The sequence below is a fragment of the Geotrypetes seraphini genome, chromosome 8, assembly GCF_902459505.1.
Source record: "Geotrypetes seraphini chromosome 8, aGeoSer1.1, whole genome shotgun sequence".
Classification (NCBI taxonomy): Eukaryota; Metazoa; Chordata; class Amphibia; order Gymnophiona; family Dermophiidae; genus Geotrypetes; species Geotrypetes seraphini.
In genome coordinates, this window is record NC_047091.1 from 98,211,683 (window position 1) to 98,231,535 (window position 19,853).

The following is a 19,853-nucleotide window of genomic DNA, read 5'->3' on the forward strand; positions in this document are numbered from 1 at the left end:
GCGCGTGGTAATTGTGTGCGTGTGCTAAAAACGCTAGCGCATCTTAGTAAAAGGAGACCTTAGTCCAGCGAGTTTCTGGTTTTTTCATAAGCTATTTTTTATACGATTCAAAAAATCTGGAAACTTGCTGGACTAAGTGAATAGCACTTTAAATATAGAAAACAGGGTATACATCAGTATTTCTTTTTTTCCGTTTTAGATTATTTCAACTTCCTTTGGAATGTTTTTAAGAAGCGACATCCCCATCTCCCTTCTGTTACTTCATATCCCTCTATCCTTCCTTTTATTTTTATTTACATATTATAATTAAAACTTCCCTATTCCCCAGTTCCTTTCATTTCTAATAAGTCTAATTTTGTTTTAGTCCTGTTTTACCCTCTTTTTATTTTATTTTAACCAAATTTCTGTATTAGATTTTTTCCAATTTTTAATATTGTAAACCGTCCAGATACATGTGATAGTCGGTATATCAAGCCATAAATAAACTTGAAACTTCTTGGCTTCCCCTTTGAATATGGTCTATGTTAAGTCAAATTTTCTCATATTTTTTTTCTTATATATATATATATATATATATATATATATATATATTACTCTGTATTTCTTATTCAAAGTTTATTCTTTGATGTAAAAAATTTTAAATGCAAATTTAAAAAAAAAAAGTCACAGAAACTGGAAAAAAATGAATCTGAGCGCCAAACCACAGAAGTTTGATCTTTGCAGGATTAAACTATTACTGTTACTCCAGGAGGACTCCTGTCCCCCCCAAAAATGTCCAAATTCTGTGAAACTACAAATTGTGTTGTGCAGAATTTCCCTGGAAATGTAAAGTACTAAACCATAATGAGTTTGTGCTGTAATTTATTCTGTGTTCTTTCATAGTTTTAAAGGATGTTACTGTGTGAACCGCTTTTGATCTGGTTGATAGGAGCGTTTGATAAATAAATAATCTATGGTCCCTGAGGGGAGCTCTGAGCTGCAGGAAGGGCTCAGTTTCTTGCAGCTACCAGTTCTTACAGCAGTGTGGCTGGAAATAGTGGAAAGAAAAAAAACAAAGCACATACATAAAGTATAAAGTTGATCAAAGAAAAATGTTTAATAAAAATCATATTTAAAAAACACATTACACATTGTGGGGAGTGTATGGTGTGGAGGTTAGAGCTACAACCTCAGCGCCCTGAGGTTGTGGGTTCAAATCCCATGCTGCTTCTTGTGACCCTGGACAAGTCACCTAATCCCCTTTGCCACAGGTACATTAGGTAGAGTGTGAGCCCACCAAGACAGATAGGGAAAAATACTTGAGCACCTGAATGTAAACCACTTATGCTATAAGTGGTATATAAATACTTTAAAAAAAATACACCTCTGATTCAAAATAATATAAAAAAAGCCTATAAAATATATCCGACTGGAACAGTACACAAAAGAGAGCTGTAAACCTGGATCTGACTCTGTCCATATGTCTTCTATGTAATCCTGTTCAAAGAATGACTTGGGGCCAGATTCTCATAACTTTAACGCGGTTGCTAAACTGGTTGCAGACGGTTTAGCCTGCATGCATTTTAGCAGCGCATTATCAAAACGGCTTAGCGAGCTTTCTAGCCATCTCCGATACTGCCATGCAAATGGGCTCTTGAATATTGAAACATGCACTCCGGTGGATTCTTAAAAATCGCGCCGAGTCATTCTCCAAGAGCGGCATCGGGTTTTGGCGACAAACATCAAAGACTGGTCCGGGGGTGCCGGTACAGTGACAGCAGTTAAAAGTGCTTCTTGTGGCGTGTGTTTTGACTGTAGCTAATGAAAAAGTTACAGGAAGAATCATAAATTGTCTATTTTTTTTTTTTTTTTTGTGAGAGTAGTAAAAGCTCGCTTCTTCAGAGCGTGTATTATAGCCCCTCTCGGCAACGGGAGAGATGCCCAATCTCTCCCGTCGCTGAGAAACACTCCTCCAGCACCCCATCGGCAGTGGGAGAGATGCCCAATCTCTCCTGCCTCCAAGAAACACTCACCAGCAGTGGAAGAGATAGCCACGCTCTCCCACCACCAAACATACCCCCCCGTGCCTCCAATGACCCCTGCCCTCTCCCCCTTATCTTACTTTCAGATGGCTGGCTGGAGAGATTCCTACTCTTTGCTACTCTCTGCCAACCTCATTTGCATAAGCGTTTTTTTGAGAATGGCTCGCTTTTTTTAAAAATCACTACTATAACGGCTGTGATGGTGGCCTGTTGATTTTTTTAACACGACATTTAGAGAATCTAGGCCTTAGTTCATTAAGCCAATGCTAGCAATTGTCAGTAGAAGAAGCCAGTGCTACCTGGGATCCTTCTTCTGTGTCACAGATTGCCAGATATATAATCCTGGAAAGTTAGAAGCCCTAACCAAGTAGCAGGTGGCCTCTTTCCTTTCCCCCAGCTTGGGTCCCCAGCACACTACTATGTCCCACCTGCAACGCATTATTTCCCTCTTCTCTCAGCTTAGACCTCATCCCTTACATTCCTTGACTATGTCTCCCCCAGTCTCCCTCACACTTGCTTTGCATCCACACTTGTCTCTTTCAGCCTTCACCAGACGCCTCCTCTTTCCTTCCTTCTAGAGCTGCTATTACCATTGATTTCTTCTTTCTCGGTATTTTGCTTGATGCAAAAAACAGAACAGTAAAAATGATTTATTTCCTAATTAACTAATGGCTTGATGTTTAAATCAACTGCCAAGTCTAACCAGGCATATTTGGTGATACACAACCAGATAGTTCAGCTGAAACTGTCCAGTTAGCCATCAGTGCAAAGCTGGCTATTATAGGAGCACTAGTCTTTTAGCCCATTACATTATCGGGTGCTAGAAGAGATGTGTGTGTCTGTCTGTCTTTCTTTCTTTCTCTCTCTTTCCTCGGCTGTCCACCAGCACCCCTTGCCTGCTCCCCCTTTCCAGCAGTAGCCCTTCTCCCTTCCTTTTACCTCCCCCGTGTCCAGCAGCACCCTTCCTTACTCCCCCTGTCCAGCAGCAGCCCTTCTCCCTCCTTTTACCTCCCCACTGTCCAGCAGCACCCCTTCCCTGCTCCCTCTGTCCAGCAGTAGGCCTTCTCCCTTCCTTTTACGCCCCCCCCCCCCTTGTCCAGTAGCACCTTTTCCCTGCTCCCCCTGTCCAGCAGTAGGCCTTCTCCCTTCCTTTTACCCCTCTGTCCAGTAGCACCTCTTACCTGATCCCCCTGTCCAGCAGTAGGCCTTCTCCTTTCCCTGCTCCCCCTGTAAGAGGACAGTTTAGAAGCAAAGTGCGTTTCTCAAGACCTCAGAGCTGGAGGAAATTGCACAAAGAATGATCCTCTCTTTCTCTCTCTCTGCAAAAGAGAAGGAACTTTGTTGCATTGATCCGCAGAGTGAAAAGTCAAACGCAAGGTCAAACGCAAATAGAACGGCTCTCCAAATACAATGGCTCTCATTAGCAGAGTTATTTGTAAGTTTAAACTTGCCACGGTGGCTCCTCTCAAGATCCCCGCCTGCGTCGGACTTCCGACGCAGGTGGGGCGACACAGGTGGGGATCGTGAGAGGAGCCGCCGCCGCGTCTTTGAACTTAAAAATACAGTAAGGCAAGGCACTAAGGGAGCAGGCCAGACCGCACAACATCACCTTGAGGTCCGCGAGTGTGGGGGCCGTTGTAAGCGTGCATGTGCACTCATGCCGGCCCGGGACCTACGGATCATGGATCACGGATCACGCAGGTATGAGTGCGCATGTGTGCTTAGCGTTTTAGTATATTAGATATTGGGGGCAGAATCAACCCTTGGCCAGTTAAGTGCCAATTTTCAGCACAACCAGCCAAGGTGACTGCATAAACATCAGTCCTGTCTTTATGTGGGTCTTCATAGCTGATTAAGTGCTGAAAATCATGCTTAACTGACTGTTTTCATTGGCTCCATATACTCGGCAATTCAGTGCCAGAGTCCAGACATCATTCAATATTGAATGGCCAGCTGAATATATCAGTCCATAAATCTTTCTTTATCTAAATTTAAGAGAGTAAAAAACTAATTTTAACAAACTTTACATATATTTAAATCTTTAGATTCTTACTCACGCCAGGAATGTTTATATGGGGGAGGGAGTATATATCGGGTTTTTAAAAAGTTGGCAAAAAAGGAGTTGATTGTAATTGGTGGGTTTAATCAAATGTAGAACAATGATGGATAGGAGGATGACTAGGAATGCCCAAACATTAGGCAAAACTGGGTGGTCGTTTAAGGCAGCAGCTTCTGGGGAAGCAGCAAAGAGCAGCTACAATCAAAGCAAAGCAGTAGAGCCAGGCAGTCCATAATGTCAGAGGACCATCAGTTGGTACTTTTATGTGCAGGAAGACTGGGCAGTTTTCAATAGCTCATTTACTTGGATAAATGACTTTTCAAGTGCAAAAGGAACATGAGTCTTGACCAGTGGGTTGTTCACCTCTATCTGCAAGTTTTTGCAGAAGGACTCATCTACAGTTTTTGAGCTCTATCTCTTGTGACAGTGGGCAGTCCCCATCTCCTCGGTTTTTCTTTCTGAAAGCGAGAGGTGTCTTTTCTTCATACTTTCACAAGTTTTACAGAGTGGACGTGATGGCGCAAATGGACACCACTTTTTGGTCATCGATCCTAGCAGCAGGCTCATCTGCCCCGCTCTAGACTCAGGGAACAGCTTACCAATAGCATAGTAAGGGGTGCAGACCACCCCGAGTGCCATCTTGGTGGGGGCACCTTTGTGGATTGTTTTTAGATTATTGTTTTTAAGTTATTTGGATGCTTATTAAACTAGAAACTGGTATATCCGATCTTCTGTTCCACAGTCTTTATGTTGTTTTGCTGCTATAATAAAAACAAAACATAAAATATTTTTATAAAAGCATGATGTCCTAGGGAGGGGTTAAGATTAGGAGCTTGAAAGTTTGCCTAGGGTGCCCGATATGCTTGCATTACTTATCACCATCTCTCCTTCTCTCATCTCCTCTATCTTCCATATCCTCAACCTATCACTCTCCACTGCAACTGTGCCCGATGCCTTCAAACATGCCATAGTCACACCGTTTTTCAAAAAACCCTTTATCCCAGGACAAGCAGGCAGCATATTCTTTACGCATGGGTGACGTCACCGACGGAGCCCACGGTACGGACCTTTTTACTAGAAAGTTCTAGTTGGCCGCACCGCGCGTGCGCGAGTGCCTTCCCGCCCGACGGAGGAGTGCGTGGTCCCCAGTTTCTTCATTTCCGCGGAGCGAAGAAGACGTGTGTTTTTTCAACAGAGTTGAAATCCTCCTTTTGCCTTCCCGCTCGCGTTATTTTTTTCGGTTTTTCACCTTCGGGTACTTTTTTCTTCCCAATTCCAAAAAAAAAAACAAAAAACCTTTCTTTTGTTTTATTTTTTCGTTCCTACCCCGGCGGGGCCTATTGCCACGATCCAGGCCTCGGGGTTTGATTTTGCGGAGGCCGTGTTTCCATTCATGCCCCCGCAACCAGGCTTTAAGAAGTGCCAGCGGTGTGCACGCCCGATCTCCCTCACTGACCCACACAATTGGTGCTTGCAGTGTCTGGGACCAGAGCATCGGGCGGACTCCTGCACCCGCTGTGCCACTCTTAAAAAGCGCACGTTGAAGAATCGTCAAATCCAACAGAATTTACTTTTCGGCACCGGCCCGTCTATGGATTCGACATCTTCATCTGCGGCACCGTCGAAATCGACACCGACCACTTCGACGCCGCCTGAGACGACGTCGGCGCCTCCGGCGCCAGGTAAGCCGGCTAAGAAGCCTTCCACCCTTGAGCGCCCTCCCACCTCGGGGACGGCACCAGTCCTCTCGGCTCCACGCCGGGCCAAGAAACGCTCCACTCCGATATCGGTGAGTGCCTCGTCATCGGCTCCCTCATCGCCGGAGTGTAGAGCGGCACCCAAGGAACCAAAAAAGAAAAAAGTGGTTCCGGTGCCTCCCCTGGATGACCGCATTGCGGCCATCCTCCAGGACAAGTTGCAAGAGCAACTCCACCAGCAACTTCAGCAGCTCTTACCATCTATCTTGGCACCGCTGCTCTCGGTACCAGACCGGCCCGAGCCCCGCATCGTCCAACCGGTATCCACTCCATTGGTACCTATGGACTCTTCCATGCCCATTCTCTCGGCACCGCACGAGCCAGTCGCCTTAACGACGACGGATCCTCCTCGGGACCGAGCAGGACACCGGTCTTCCCATGACCCGGACCGGCACCGGTCTTCCCAAGACCCAGACCGGCACCGTTCTTCCCGGGATCGGGACAGACACAGGTCTACATCGCCAGGGAATGTCTCGGTACGCTCAGGCAAGTCTTTGTCTAAGACTCACCACGCCGACCCGTCCACTCCGGTCTCTCGACACGCAACCACCGATGTCAGAGACCCGGACCTATGGGAAGAATCCCCCCCCGGTACCGAGGAGGATGCATCGTCGTCGGACGAAGAGCCTTCCGCACCCGAGACCACTTCCAAACCTGAACAATCTTCCTTCTCTAAATTTCTCAGGGAGTTGTCAGGGGCTTTGTCTTTGCCATTGGAATCTGACTCCAAAAAGTCACAAGCTTTCCTGGAGGCTCTGGATTTCGATCAACCTCCCAAGGAGTTCCTAAAGTTACCTGTTCACGATATCCTACGGGAAACTTTTTATAAAAATTGGGAGAACCCGCTAACTGTCCCTGGGGCCCCCCGTAAATTGGACAGTCTCTATAGGGTCATACCAATCCCAGGTTTTGATAAACCCCAACTGCCCCACGAGTCTCTCCTGGTAGAATCCACCTTGAAAAAGACTCAGGGCACCAGTGTGTATGCCTCCACCCCTCCTGGCAGAGAAGGAAAAACTATGGACAAATTTGGCAAACGGCTCTACCAAAATGCCATGCTTGCCAATAGGGCAAACAACTACTCCTTCCATTTTTCCTTCTACCTGAAACATCTGGTAATGCAACTCTCCTCCATGCAAAAATACATGCCGGAGCACAAGGTCCCTCTTTTCCAGCAGCACATCTCCAGCCTGCTTCAACTGAGGAAGTTCATGGTGCGCTCTGTCTATGACTCCTTTGAGCTCTCCTCCCGTGCATCTGCCATCGCTGTGGCTATGCGCCGCCTGGCCTGGCTCAGGGTCTCTGATCTAGACGTCAACCATCAGGACCGTCTAGCCAACGCCCCATGTCTGGGAGATGAACTATTCGGAGAGTCCCTGGATACCACCACTCAGAAGCTCTCCGCCCATGAGACCAGATGGGATACTCTCATTAAACCAAAGAAAAAGACTCCTCCTGCTCGTCCTTATAGACCGCAGACATCATATCAACGCCGGTTCTCTGCCAGACCGCTCAACCCACCTGCACAGCAACCTAGGCGGGCCCGCCAGCACCAACACACCCAGGCTCGTGCCCAGCCTAATCAACCTGCAAAGCCTCTTCCTCCTGCCAAACCTTCTCAGCCCTTTTGACTCCTCTCTCCAGGGCTTAGCCAGTCTTCCACCCTCATTGCCTCTTCCTCAGCCAATCGGAGGCAGGCTCCACATTTTCTTCAGCCGTTGGGAGGTCATCACATCGGACCAGTGGGTCCTCAACATCATCCGCCACGGCTACTCCCTCAACTTCCAGACTCTTCCGCCAGACAATCCTCCCGTCGAGTCTGCTTCTCTCTCAACTCAAACCCCCCTCCTCCTGAGGGAGGTTCAATCCCTCCTCCTTCTCAATGCCATCGAAGAAGTACCTCCAGATCAAAGGGGTCAGGGATTCTACTCCCGCTACTTCCTGGTACCCAAAAAGACAGGAGACCTTCGTCCCATTCTCGATCTCAGGGACCTCAACAAGTGTCTAGTCAAGGAGAAGTTCAGAATGCTCTCCCTTGCCACGCTTTACCCTCATCTCTCTCACAACGACTGGCTATGTTCCCTGGACCTCAAAGAGGCCTACACTCACATACCAATCAATCCAACTTCACGTCGCTACCTGCGATTCCAGGTGCACCATCGCCATTATCAGTACAAGGTGCTACCTTTTGGCCTCGCTTCATCACCCAGGGTGTTCACCAAATGCCTCATTGTGGCGGCGGCCTTCCTCAGGTCTCACAACCTCCAAGTGTTTCCCTACTTGGACGATTGGTTAGTGACAGCTCCTACGTCTCCTCTTGTGCTACAAGCCACTCAACATACCATCTCTCTTCTCCATCTACTGGGGTTCGAGATCAACTACCCCAAGTCGCATCTGCTTCCCACACAGCGCCTTCAGTTCATCGGAGCAGTTCTCGATACCACACTAATGAGGGCATTCCTCCCCTCCGATCGTCGACGGACTCTGCTCCACCTCTGTCATCAGGTGCTTCTTCATCACACCATCCCAGCTCGACAGATGATGGTCCTCCTGGGACACATGGCATCAACGGTGCATGTGCTTCCCTTAGCACGACTCCACCTCAGGACACCTCAATGGACTCTGGCCGACCAGTGGTCACAGACCTCGAATCTTCTTTCTCATCCCATCTCTGTGACATCATCTCTTCAGCGATCTCTACAATGGTGGTTGAACTCCTCAAACCTTTCCAGGGGCCTTCTGTTGCATCTGCCCCCACATTCCATGATCATCACCACGGATGCCTCCCCTTATGCATGGGGAGCTCACCTGGGAGACCTACGCACCCAGGGTCTTTGGACCCCACAGGAGCGTCGACATCACATCAATTTTCTAGAACTACGAGCCATGTTCTATGCTCTCAAGGCCTTCCAGCACCTTCTTTGTCCTCAGGTTCTGCTCCTGTGCACGGACAACCAAGTCGCCATGTACTACATAAACAAACAGGGCGGCACAGGATCTCGCCTCCTTTGTCAGGAGGCTCTTCGTATCTGGACCTGGGCCACGGCCCGCAGTCTCTTCCTCAAGGCGGTCTACATCCAGGGCGAACAGAACTCCCTGGCCGACAATCTCAGCCGCGTCCTTCAACCTCACGAGTGGACTTTGGATCCTCCCACGCTCCACTCCATCTTTGCTCGCTGGGGCACTCCGCAGATGGACCTATTCGCAGCTCCTCACAACCATCAGCTGCCCCAGTTCTGCTCCAGACTCTTCTCTCCTCATCGTCTGGCCCCGGATGCATTCCTTCTCGACTGGACGGATCGGTTCCTCTATGCCTTTCCTCCTCTACCTCTGATGTTGCGGACTTTATCCAAACTCCGCAGGGACGGAGCCACCATGATCCTCATAGCTCCCCGGTGGCCTCGTCAACACTGGTTCTCCCTTCTACTTCAACTCAGCTCCAGGGAGCCCATTCCTCTGCCTGTGTTTCCTACTCTACTTACACAGCAACATCAGTCTCTACTACATCCCAATCTGTCTTCCCTCCACCTGACAGCTTGGTTTCTCTCGGGCTGACCTCTTCAGGAAATCTGTCTCAGCCTGTCCGTCTCATTTTGGACGCCTCCAGGAAACCGGCCACCCTCCAATGTTACCATCAGAAGTGGACCAGGTTCTCCTCTTGGTGCCTCCGCCATCATCACAATCCCACCTCCTTAGCGGTGGAAACTGTTCTGGACTACTTACTCTCCCTGTCCAACGCAGGCCTCAAGTCTACCTCAATCAGAGTCCATCTCAGTGCCATCACGGCATTTCATGAGCCTGTCCTAGGAAAACCTCTCACGGCTCACCCTCTGGTTTCCCGATTCATGAGGGGCCTCTTCAACATCAAACCACCTCTGAAGCCTCCTCCGGTCGTCTGGGACCTGAATGTGGTTTTGTCTGCCCTCATGAAACCTCCCTTTGAGCCACTTGCCACAACTTCGCTCAAATTTCTGACATGGAAGGTTCTTTTCCTCATTGCCATCACCTCTGCCAGGAGGGTTAGTGAGCTTCATGCACTGGTTGCCGATCCACCGTTCACTATTTTTCACCATGACAAGGTGGTTCTGCGCACCCATCCAAAATTCCTTCCAAAGGTGGTCTCAGCTTTTCACCTCAACCAGTCCATTGTTTTGCCTGTGTTCTTCCCGAAACCTCATTCACATCCCGGAGAACAGGCATTGCACAGTCTTGACTGCAAGCGTGCCCTGGCTTACTATCTCGATCGTACAAGGGCTCACCGCTTGTCCCCTCAGCTCTTCCTGACCTTCGACCCGAATCGTTTGGGTCGACCGGTCTCTAAACGGACGCTATCCAACTGGCTTGCAGCTTGCATCGCGTTCTGTTACGCTCGGGCCGGTCTGTCACTAGACGGTGCTGTCACGGCCCACAGGGTAAGAGCTATGGCCGCTTCTGTTGCTTTCCTCCGTTCCACACCCATTGAGGAAATCTGCAAGGCGGCCACCTGGTCCTCAGTTCACACATTCACTACTCACTACTGTCTGGATGCTTTCTCCAGACGGGATGGGCACTTCGGCCAATCTGTACTTCAGAATTTATTTTCCTAATGGCCAACCATCCCTCCTCCCTCTTTGTTAGCTTGGAGGTCACCCATGCGTAAAGAATATGCTGCCTGCTTGTCCTGGGATAAAGCACAGTTACTTACCGTAACAGGTGTTATCCAGGGACAGCAGGCAGATATTCTTACGTCCCACCCTCCTCCCCGGGTTGGCTTCTTAGCTGGCTTATACTAACTGGGGACCACGCACTCCTCCGTCGGGCGGGAAGGCACTCGCGCACGCGCGGTGCGGCCAACTAGAACTTTCTAGTAAAAAGGTCCGTACCGTGGGCTCCGTCGGTGACGTCACCCATGCGTAAAGAATATCTGCCTGCTGTCCCTGGATAACACCTGTTACGGTAAGTAACTGTGCTTTCTGGATCCTTCCTGCCCCTCCAAGTATCGCTCCATCTCTCTCCTCCCCTTCTTATTCAAACTAACTTGAGCGTGCCATTGACCACCATAGTCTTCAAGTTTTAAGTTTCAAGTTTTATTAGAATTTTAATGTATCGCAATATCATTAATTCAATGCGATTTACAATTAAAAACAGGGTCTTAATTATTAACTACAACTGACACACATGAACATGATGTACCAATACATAAGGGAAGTAGGGAGAACTACAATAAGCATAGTAAAGGACACATGAAAGAAAAGTACAGAAGGGAGGGTAAGAAATTTTAAAAGTAATGATCAAATGGAATAGAAAATTAAGATTTTTTTTTTTTTTAATTTCTTGGAGCCTATAAAAACAGAGGACATGAGAGTTTAAGCAACAAATGGGATCAAAAGAGACTGATGATTAGGTTTCAAAAGCATCCTTGTAGAACCAGTATTTTAACAATCCTTTAAATTTACTTAGTGATTTTTCTTCCTTAATAAATGCTGGTAAGGAGTTCCATATTCTGGGCGCTGTCACCACAAAGATTGTATCTTGTCTTGTATTTATTATATTAAGTGATGTAATTACTAGAAGGTTTTTGTCTTGACTTTTCTTTCATCTTGAGCTATCCTTGATGTTCTTCAATCGGGCTTTCATCCTCTTCATTCTATGAAAACTGTCCTTGTTAAAGTCTCCAGTGACCTGTTCCTGTCCAAATCCAAAGGCCTCTACTCCTTGATCTATCTGTGGCTTTTGACACTCACTTGGGTTTCAGGGCTCTGTTATCTCATGGTTTTCTTCTTATCTTTCCCATCACATTTTTAATGTACTGTATGCTCTGGTGAATCCTCCTCCATTGCCATCCAGCTTCCTCAGGACTATGTCCCGGGACCTCTTCTTTTCTCCTTCTATACTTCTTCCATTGGTTCTCTAATTTCCTCCCATGGTTTTCCAGTATCACCTCTGTGCTAACAACTTGTAGATCTACCTCTCTACACCTGAAATTTCTTCAGAAATCCAGACCTGAGTCTCAGCTTACCTGTCTGACATTGCTACAGTTAGATTGTAAGTTCTCTCGAGTTGGAGCTCTCTCTTCCTTGTTAATGTACAGCACTGCATGCTTCTGGTAGCGCTATAGAAATGATAAATATTAGCAGTAGTAAGCCCAGGAGGATGGGTGACATTCCTAGCAGATAAAGAATATGGGATGAGGAAATTATAAAATTCTCAATAAATAAAGCATGTTCCAGTGATGATATACTTTGGCTGAATTATTTGGAGGGGATAGGGCCTCGCTGCATGTACATAAGAACATAAGATTTGCCGCTGCTGGGTTAGACCAGTGGTCCATCATGCCCAGCAGTCCGCTCACGCGGCGGCCCTTCGGTCAAAGACTAGTGCCCTACTTGAGTCTAGCCTTACTTGCGTATGTTCTGTTCCCGTAGGAACTTATCCAACCTTGTCTTGAATCCCTGAAGGGTGCTTCCCCCTATAACAACCTCCGGAAGAGCGTTCCAGGTTTCTACCACTCTCTGGGTGAAGAACTTCCTTATGTTTATACAGAATCTATTCCCTTTTAAGTGTAAGGGGCTACAGATTCCCAGCTGTTTGCTTCTAGGATTTGTTTTTTTTTCTTTTGGAGGGGTTTTTTTTTTTTGGGGGGTGGTGGAGTCGAGCTAGAGATACAGTGAGTAATCTAGACAACCTCAGATCCAAGCAGTGTTATTCTTAGGAGGTTTGCAGGGGTTGATTGTTGTTGTTGTTTGTTAGTCAGGGCCAGCCCAACCATTACTCACCATTAGGCAAGACTAGATGGTCACCTAGAGGTACTTTTGGTTTTTTTGAGGTGGGGGGGTAGTAGTAGTAAGCAAAGGAAAACAATAAGTCCAAACAGCCACACAAATTCAAAGAGCCCTCAGCTTGCATTTCTTGTAGCATGTTTGTATGATGATTATAATTGCTGAGCTTAATTATCAAAAATTTTTTTTTTTTTTTTTGGGGGGAGGCATAAGGCTGAAGGTTCACCTAGGGCAGGGGTGCCCACACTTGCTTGGTTTGCGAGCTACTTTTAAAATGACCAAGTCAAAATGATCTACCAACAATAAAAATTTTTAAAAAACACAAAGCATACTATATACGCAGAGAGAATGTTAATTATTAGTTATATTCGGAGTTTTTTTCGAAGAGGTCAAGGCAGATGAATTTAAAATATTCAATGTCACCTCAGTAATAACTATACAAAAATAGACAAATATACCCCCTCCCCTTTTACTCAATTGCGCAGGGAGCTGCGCTGAATGCCCCGCACTGCTCCCTACGCTCATAGGCTCCCTGCGCTAAAAACTGCTATCGCGGTTTAGTAAAAGGGGCCATAGTGCAAAATATAGACAGCAGATATAAATGCGGACACATTTTGATCACTAAATTTAAAATAAAATCATTTTTCCTACCTTTGCTGTCTGGTGATTTCATGAGTCTCTGGTTGCACTTCCTTCTTCTGACTATAAATCCAATATTTCTTTCTTCCTGCCTTTTTTTTCTGCTTCCTGCATGCTTCCTCTCCTCCAAACCTCATTCCATTCCCCAACCAACATCTCTCTCTGTCCCTCCATAAGTCCAACTTTTTCTTCCTCTCTCCCTGCCTGCTTCCTGACACACTCCATTCTCTACCCCAACTTTTTCTTTCTTTTATTCTCTCTCCCTGCCTGCCCCCTAACACACTCCCCCAACTTTTTCTTCCTCTCTCCCTGCCACCTCCCCTTGCTTTCTTTCTTTGCCCTCTTTCTTTCTTTTTCTCTTTCTCTCTCCCTGCCCCCTTCCCTTTCTTTCTTTTTTTTTTTTGTTAACAAGTTTTATTGAATTTCGCAATGGCAGATACAGCACAAAACAATACAACCAATACACCAGATAGCCAAATCCCCACCTCAAAACATAACTAGTTATACTGGTACTCCTTAGTATAAAGCAATACTATCCAACTGCAAATTTCCCCGCCCCCTCCCTCTCTTTCTTTCTTTATTTTTCTCTCTCCCTGCCCCCCCAAGCCCCTCTGCCGATTTCTCCCTGTTTCCCGGACCGCCAGGCCTGGTGCGTACAAGCGCCGGGCCCACAAGCATTCCCCCCTCCCCCCCCTCCCGACTTCCTCTCTGATGTCAGAATTGACGTCCGGGGGAGAGGGGGAGAGGCTGTGGGCCCGGCGCTTGTACATGCCTGACCTGGCATCGGGGAAGCAGGGAGAACAGAACGTAAAGGCAACACGAGCATGGGCTCCGCGATTGATTTGCATTGCCTTTGTGATCTACTGGTCGATCGCGATCGACCTTTTGGGCACCCCTGACCTAGGGCATGTGCTACCCTTGCACTGACTCTACTGTTAATTCCTCTCTTACCTTTTCTTCCAGTTCAGTCTGAACCAGTGCTGGGTAGTGGTACCATTTGCATTTACCTGGGGATGTTCCCTTAATTTAATAAACTCCCTCTCCCCCTGTTCCTGAGGCCAGGAGCCAGGTACCAGGGACTCACTCCAGGATCTGGCATCATAGGCTTTGAATCTGACCAACAGATGACATGATTTCCTTCCTTTACCACCTACCAATGAGCACTGCCTCCCCAGCTGACCCAGAAAGTGGAGGTCCGGGGCCTTCAACTCAATGTGATTTATATGCTTAAAACTGAATTTTACCTGTAAAGCCAACCATACAGACTTTGTCAACAAGTTAAGGATCCCTGTCTTCTTCCTAAAATAACATCTTATTTGTGTATGAGGTCAGTGCTTGTTTTTTCCTAGGCTGGTCCCACCACTGCATTGGACCTATTAATAAAATATTTTCCTCTTCCAGTCGAGAAGCTGCAGAGCCTACTGTGTTCACAGCTGGGCAACCCGAGTGAGCATACCGAAGAGAGCTCTGGAAATCATATGCCACTGCGGAGGGCAGAGACTTTTGGAGGCTACGACAGTAATACAACAAATGCAAACAAAAGTAAGATGAAGTGGAGTTTGTGGGATGTTGTGATGCCTTTGGGCCACAGACAGATTCGAAGGAGGACAGGTCATAAGAATATAAGGAATTCTGTGTGGGATACAGAGTATAGTCGGTGACCTGTCAAGCCAAGCAATCCTTTCTTTGACAGGGGTTAGATTGAGTCACTGTGATAAAGCTGCTAAGTAGTAAGTTTAAAACAAACCGGAGAAAATATTTCTTCACATAACGTGTAATTAAACTCTGGAATTCTTTGCCAGAGAATGTGGTGAAATCAGTTGGCTTAGCGGGGTTTAAAAAGGTTTGGATAATTTCCTAAAAGAGAAGTCCATAGGCCATTATTGAGATGGCTGGGGGAAATCCGTTTTACTACTTGGGATCTAGCGAGGTACTTGTGACCTGGGTTGGCTACTGTTGGAAACAAGATACTGGGCTTTATGGACCTTCAGGCTGTCCCAGTATGGCAATTCTTATGTTCTTACACTTCTCCCTCCATATTCACGGTTTCAGCAATCGCGGTTTTTTAGCTTGCTGGCTCCTCCCCCCAAATTACGTCAGCTTGCATAGAGAAAATCGCTGATTCCCAGCACTTTCTTCACCGTGTTTTGCCTCTCCTTCAGGAACAGGCCAGGTCTCCCACCATGTTATTTGCGGTTTCACCATATTCACGATGGTTTTTAATAGAAAACAGCGAATAACATATGAAAACGTTATTCGTGGTTTTTCTGTATTTGCGGTTCTGTTAATCCCCTATCACAGCGAATACGGAGGGAGAAGTGTATTACACTTTAACCAGTGAACTTGGCCTAGCTATTAAAGTGAACTGCATGGGTTAAGTGAGCCCCAAATACCTGCTTAAACCCAAGCACACAAAACTCATGTGGTTACATAGAAACATAGAAATAGACGGCAGATAAGGGCCACGGCCCATCCAGTCTGCCCACCGCAATGACCCTTCCCCACCTAACTCAGTGAATAGATCCCACGTATCTATCCCATTTGGCCTTAAAATCAGGCACGCTGCTGGCCTCAGTGACCTGAAGTGGAAGATTATTCCAGCGGTCAACCACTCTCTCAGTGAAAAAGAATTTCCTGGTGTCACTGTGCAGTTTCCCTCCCCTGATTTTCCACGGGTGCCCCCTGGTTGCCGTGGGACCCATGAGAAGGAAGATATCTTCTTCCACTTCGATGCGACCCGTGAGATACTTGAACGTCTCGATCATGTCTCCCCTCTCTCTGCGTTCCTCGAGTGAGTAGAGCTGTAACTTATCCAGCCTTTCCTCGTAAGGGAGATCCTAGCTGTTTGGGTGGTCTCCGTGAATAGTGCCCTAACCTGACTTTGTCCTTTTGTTGTGGAGACAAAATTTATCCAGTCAGCATGAAAAATGATATATCCAGTAGATCTGTGCAGTTAGAAAGCTGATTTTAGCCATATGAATTTGTTGAATATTGGTTGCTTACTCGTATGTGGATATTCTAAACATACTTAAATTCCTCTGTTCTGTTATCTCTTTTCACTTCTTTGCAAGTCTCTTCCAGATATTCACCACCCTCTTAGTCCAAAATTGTACTCTCCTTTTCTTTGTGAAATTCCCTCCCTCTCTCAGCTTCATATTTATGGCCCTCAGTCTATTTTTTTAAACTGAAGATGTCATGTTGGTGTTAAACATTTCCTTTTATCAGATTTTTACGTGATCTTTTTTTTTTTCAGGTGGAAGTTTCAAGAAGAAAGTGTATAGTGGTGACCAGAGGCCGAGAGAGAGGCGATCGGCCCCTGGCAGCTCTGTCTCCCGTCTGCAGGAAGTTTCAGCCAACACAGGGAAAAGATCTCAGACGGTAGCTTTGTGTCCTTTTGTTTAGAAAGTGGCAGGGAGGAAGGAAGGGATTTTGCATTTAGATCATGCCTTTTTCATTTGTAAATCAAGTTGAATTACATTCAGGTACAGTAGGTATTCTTTTCCCCCAGAAGGTTCACAGTCTAAATTTGTAACTGAAGCAATAGAGGATTAAGTGACTTGCCCAAGAACACAAGAAGCCACAGTGGAATTTGAACCAGGCTAATCTGGTTCTTAATCTCTATCCTTATTCATTAGGTGGTAGAGAGACATGACCATCTTGGGGAAGAGAGAGAAATGAAGGATCATGCAAAAGTTAATCTCCTGTGCTACAACGATTGAGAGAACTGGAAAGTGTACTGTTAAATAGAAAAGACTGAGCACCCTAGGATATTTTTTTGCAATACATTTCATTACATTGCAGCTCCATTTAAATTCCACATTTATCAGTTTCAGTGCAGATCTCAATAATATATAATTCTGCTCAATTTAGATTCTGTTAATATACATAGCCAGAAGTATACCTAACCACTTACAGTTAAAAATATAGGCCTAGATGCACTAAAGAGGGTAGGTAAGACCATATGGATCTGCGCCAATCCGATTTTTTGGCTGATTCAAAAACAGCTATTCATGCTAGTTTGCATGCAAATGATTCACAAGGAGGTTCGTCGTAATCCCTGACTCTGCTGTCCGATTGATTACTGTGAGAGCGACTCTCACACATGCACAGAGCCGACAGGGGAAGCCTGAACAACTGAGAGGCAGAGGAAGCCCCTAAAGCAGCTTCCTGCCACTCAGATATTTGGGGTAGAAAACCTTTTTTTTCTTCTTTTTTTTAATGGGCCCAGATGCACACACAATATCTGCCCCATTAAAAAAAATAAAACCCTCCTTCCCCCCGTGCCAATGATGACCCTCCCCAACAACCCCTGCCCCCCCCCCCCACACATACACAAGAAAAAACTGGCAGGAAGGATGCACATTCCCTCCTGTCACTGAAGGCTCACCCCTGTGCCAGAAGCCCCCCAAACATCTACCCTCCCCTCCTGAAAACAGGCAGGAGGAATGCCCACTCCTTCCTGCCACCGGATGCACACCCCCACGCCATGTGCCCCCCCCCCAAATATTCCCTCCCCTCCCCCCCAAAAGGTAGAAGGGATGCCCACTCCCTCCTGCCATCGGAGGTCCCCCCAAACTCCTTTATACCTTTCAAGGAAGTTGGAAGAAGAAGGGATGCTTTGTAACTCCTCCAAGGTCCGCTTTTCCAAAATGACTCAGATGCCAAAGGCCCGTCCCCTTGGGCTTGACTGACCAATCAGGGTCTTAGACTCCTCTCCCTTGCATCCCGGGATACAGAGGGAGGAGCCTAAAGCCCTGATTGACTCAGATACCTATGATCCCTCCCAAGGGGAGGAGCTGCTGGCGCCTGAGCCAATAAGGGCCTTAGGCCCCTCTCTATGCATCACATGATGCACCAGGGAGGGGAAGGCCCATCATTTTGGACAGGTGGGCCTCGGAAGAGCATTCTTCCTACTCACAACTTCCTTGAAAGGTACCAGGGGGTGTGGGCTTGGGGACCTTCATAGCAGGAGGGAGTAGGCATCCCTAAACCTGTCAAAACAGGTTTAGTGACGATTGCTGGCTTTAGTGCATCTAGACCTTAATTATTTAAATGCAGTTTAAATACAAAAGTTTTAAAGCATTTCTTAAATATTTCAGCCCAGTTTCAGTTGGCAAAACATTCCAAAATTTTTCAGATTGGTAGGAATCGTTAGAGAATGGACACGTTTGTATCTAATTTAGTTTTTTTTTTTAAATATCATGTTTATTGAGACACAGGACAACTGGACAGCAAGAGCCCATGACATAGCATCAGTATAAACAGAGCGGCAAATAAACAATAGCAGAGTGGCACAAGCAATAGAAAGGAACTCACAAAGCGGTCAGAGGACAATATAGTACCACTTCATGGGCATTGGAAAAGAGGCATGCTAGGCTCGCAGACCAGCGCCCTCCGTCCATTTTGAATATGGAGAACAAACAACCCAAATCCCCAAACGATTCAGGACAAGCAAATCACAGCCATACGCATCAAACTAAACCAAAAAGAAACGCAGCCATACTCTACAGACGCACCCAGCCATTCATACACTCACAACCACAAAACCCAATCACACTCTCTCTGCCGGCATTGGTATATTGGCAATAAAAGTGGAAAAAGGATCCAGAAATCCACACAATCTACCCTGAAGAGCAGTCTATATCAACGAGGCCTCCATATCCAAAAACTGCTGCCAGAGGGAGCAGTAAGACTTCCATTGGTCCTGTGTTCGGGACCCATAAGTGTCCAACTCAAAGCGGGCTTGCTGTTGCATCATGGTCACCCACTGGTTGTAGGGCGGAGCCTCCTCTGAAGTCCAATAGCTCAAAAGAAGTTTTTTCCCCACAAGAATTGCATGTAAAACAAATTTCTGGGCAGGGAAGTCCAGGCCTTGGTTTTGGAGGTCACAGACATCCCCCAACAGCAGAGCAGGTGCATTCCATGGGAACGTGCACTGCAGTAAAACAGCCAAACACTGCCTGACTATAGTCCAGAAAGCCAGTTTTGAACAGACAAAGAAGGAGTGCAGGAAATTACCCCTATGGGTTTTACATTTAAGGCACTTGTCATCAGGCCATAACCCCATGACATGTCCCCGGGCTCGGGTAAGGTACGAACGATGCAAAATTTTGTACTGTGTCTCTTGCAAGGTCGCCGCTTTCACATGGAGGTATAACGTGTGGAAAAGGAGTCTGATATCATGGATGGATACCTCCAGCTCAAGTTCGGCAGCCCACTCTCTTACCAAAGTATGTAGACAACTCTCCCCAAGCTTGTCCCTCCCCTCGCCATACCAGGTGGATATTTTATTGGTCTCTGTGGGGGTGGAGAGGAAAATCGTGTCCAAAGTGCCATATCCCCAGCTATCCCCATGAGTGCGCACTATGGTGTGATAGTAGTGATGAATTTGGAGATAAGTGTAAAAGTGGGCAGTGGGTAAAGACCATGATGTGTGCATTTGAGCAAAAGAAGGGAACCCTCCTCCCCCCAATGCCAGCACATCACCCAGGGTCGTATCGCGTTCTGTGCGTCCTCTCAAACCCGCCAAGCCCCCCACCCCGGGCGCAAAAACAGGGGTATGGAGAAGAGAAAGGAAGGGAGAAACGATAGGCAACTTGCCCTGGTGCACACGCCACCA

General features: G+C 46.8%; 1 protein-coding gene across 4 annotated transcripts in view; it reads left to right on the forward strand.

The window, feature by feature from the left end:
- Positions 1–19,853, forward strand: part of ARHGEF18 (Rho/Rac guanine nucleotide exchange factor 18) — a 250,998-nt gene that overhangs the window by 192,482 nt on the left and 38,663 nt on the right. For all 4 annotated transcript variants that reach the window (XM_033956918.1, XM_033956915.1, XM_033956916.1 and 1 more), the window contains 2 exons: positions 14,636–14,776; positions 16,488–16,612. In XM_033956918.1, coding sequence (XP_033812809.1) covers positions 14,636–14,776; positions 16,488–16,612 — 266 coding nt within the window. The remainder of the gene's footprint in view (positions 1–14,635; positions 14,777–16,487; positions 16,613–19,853) is intronic.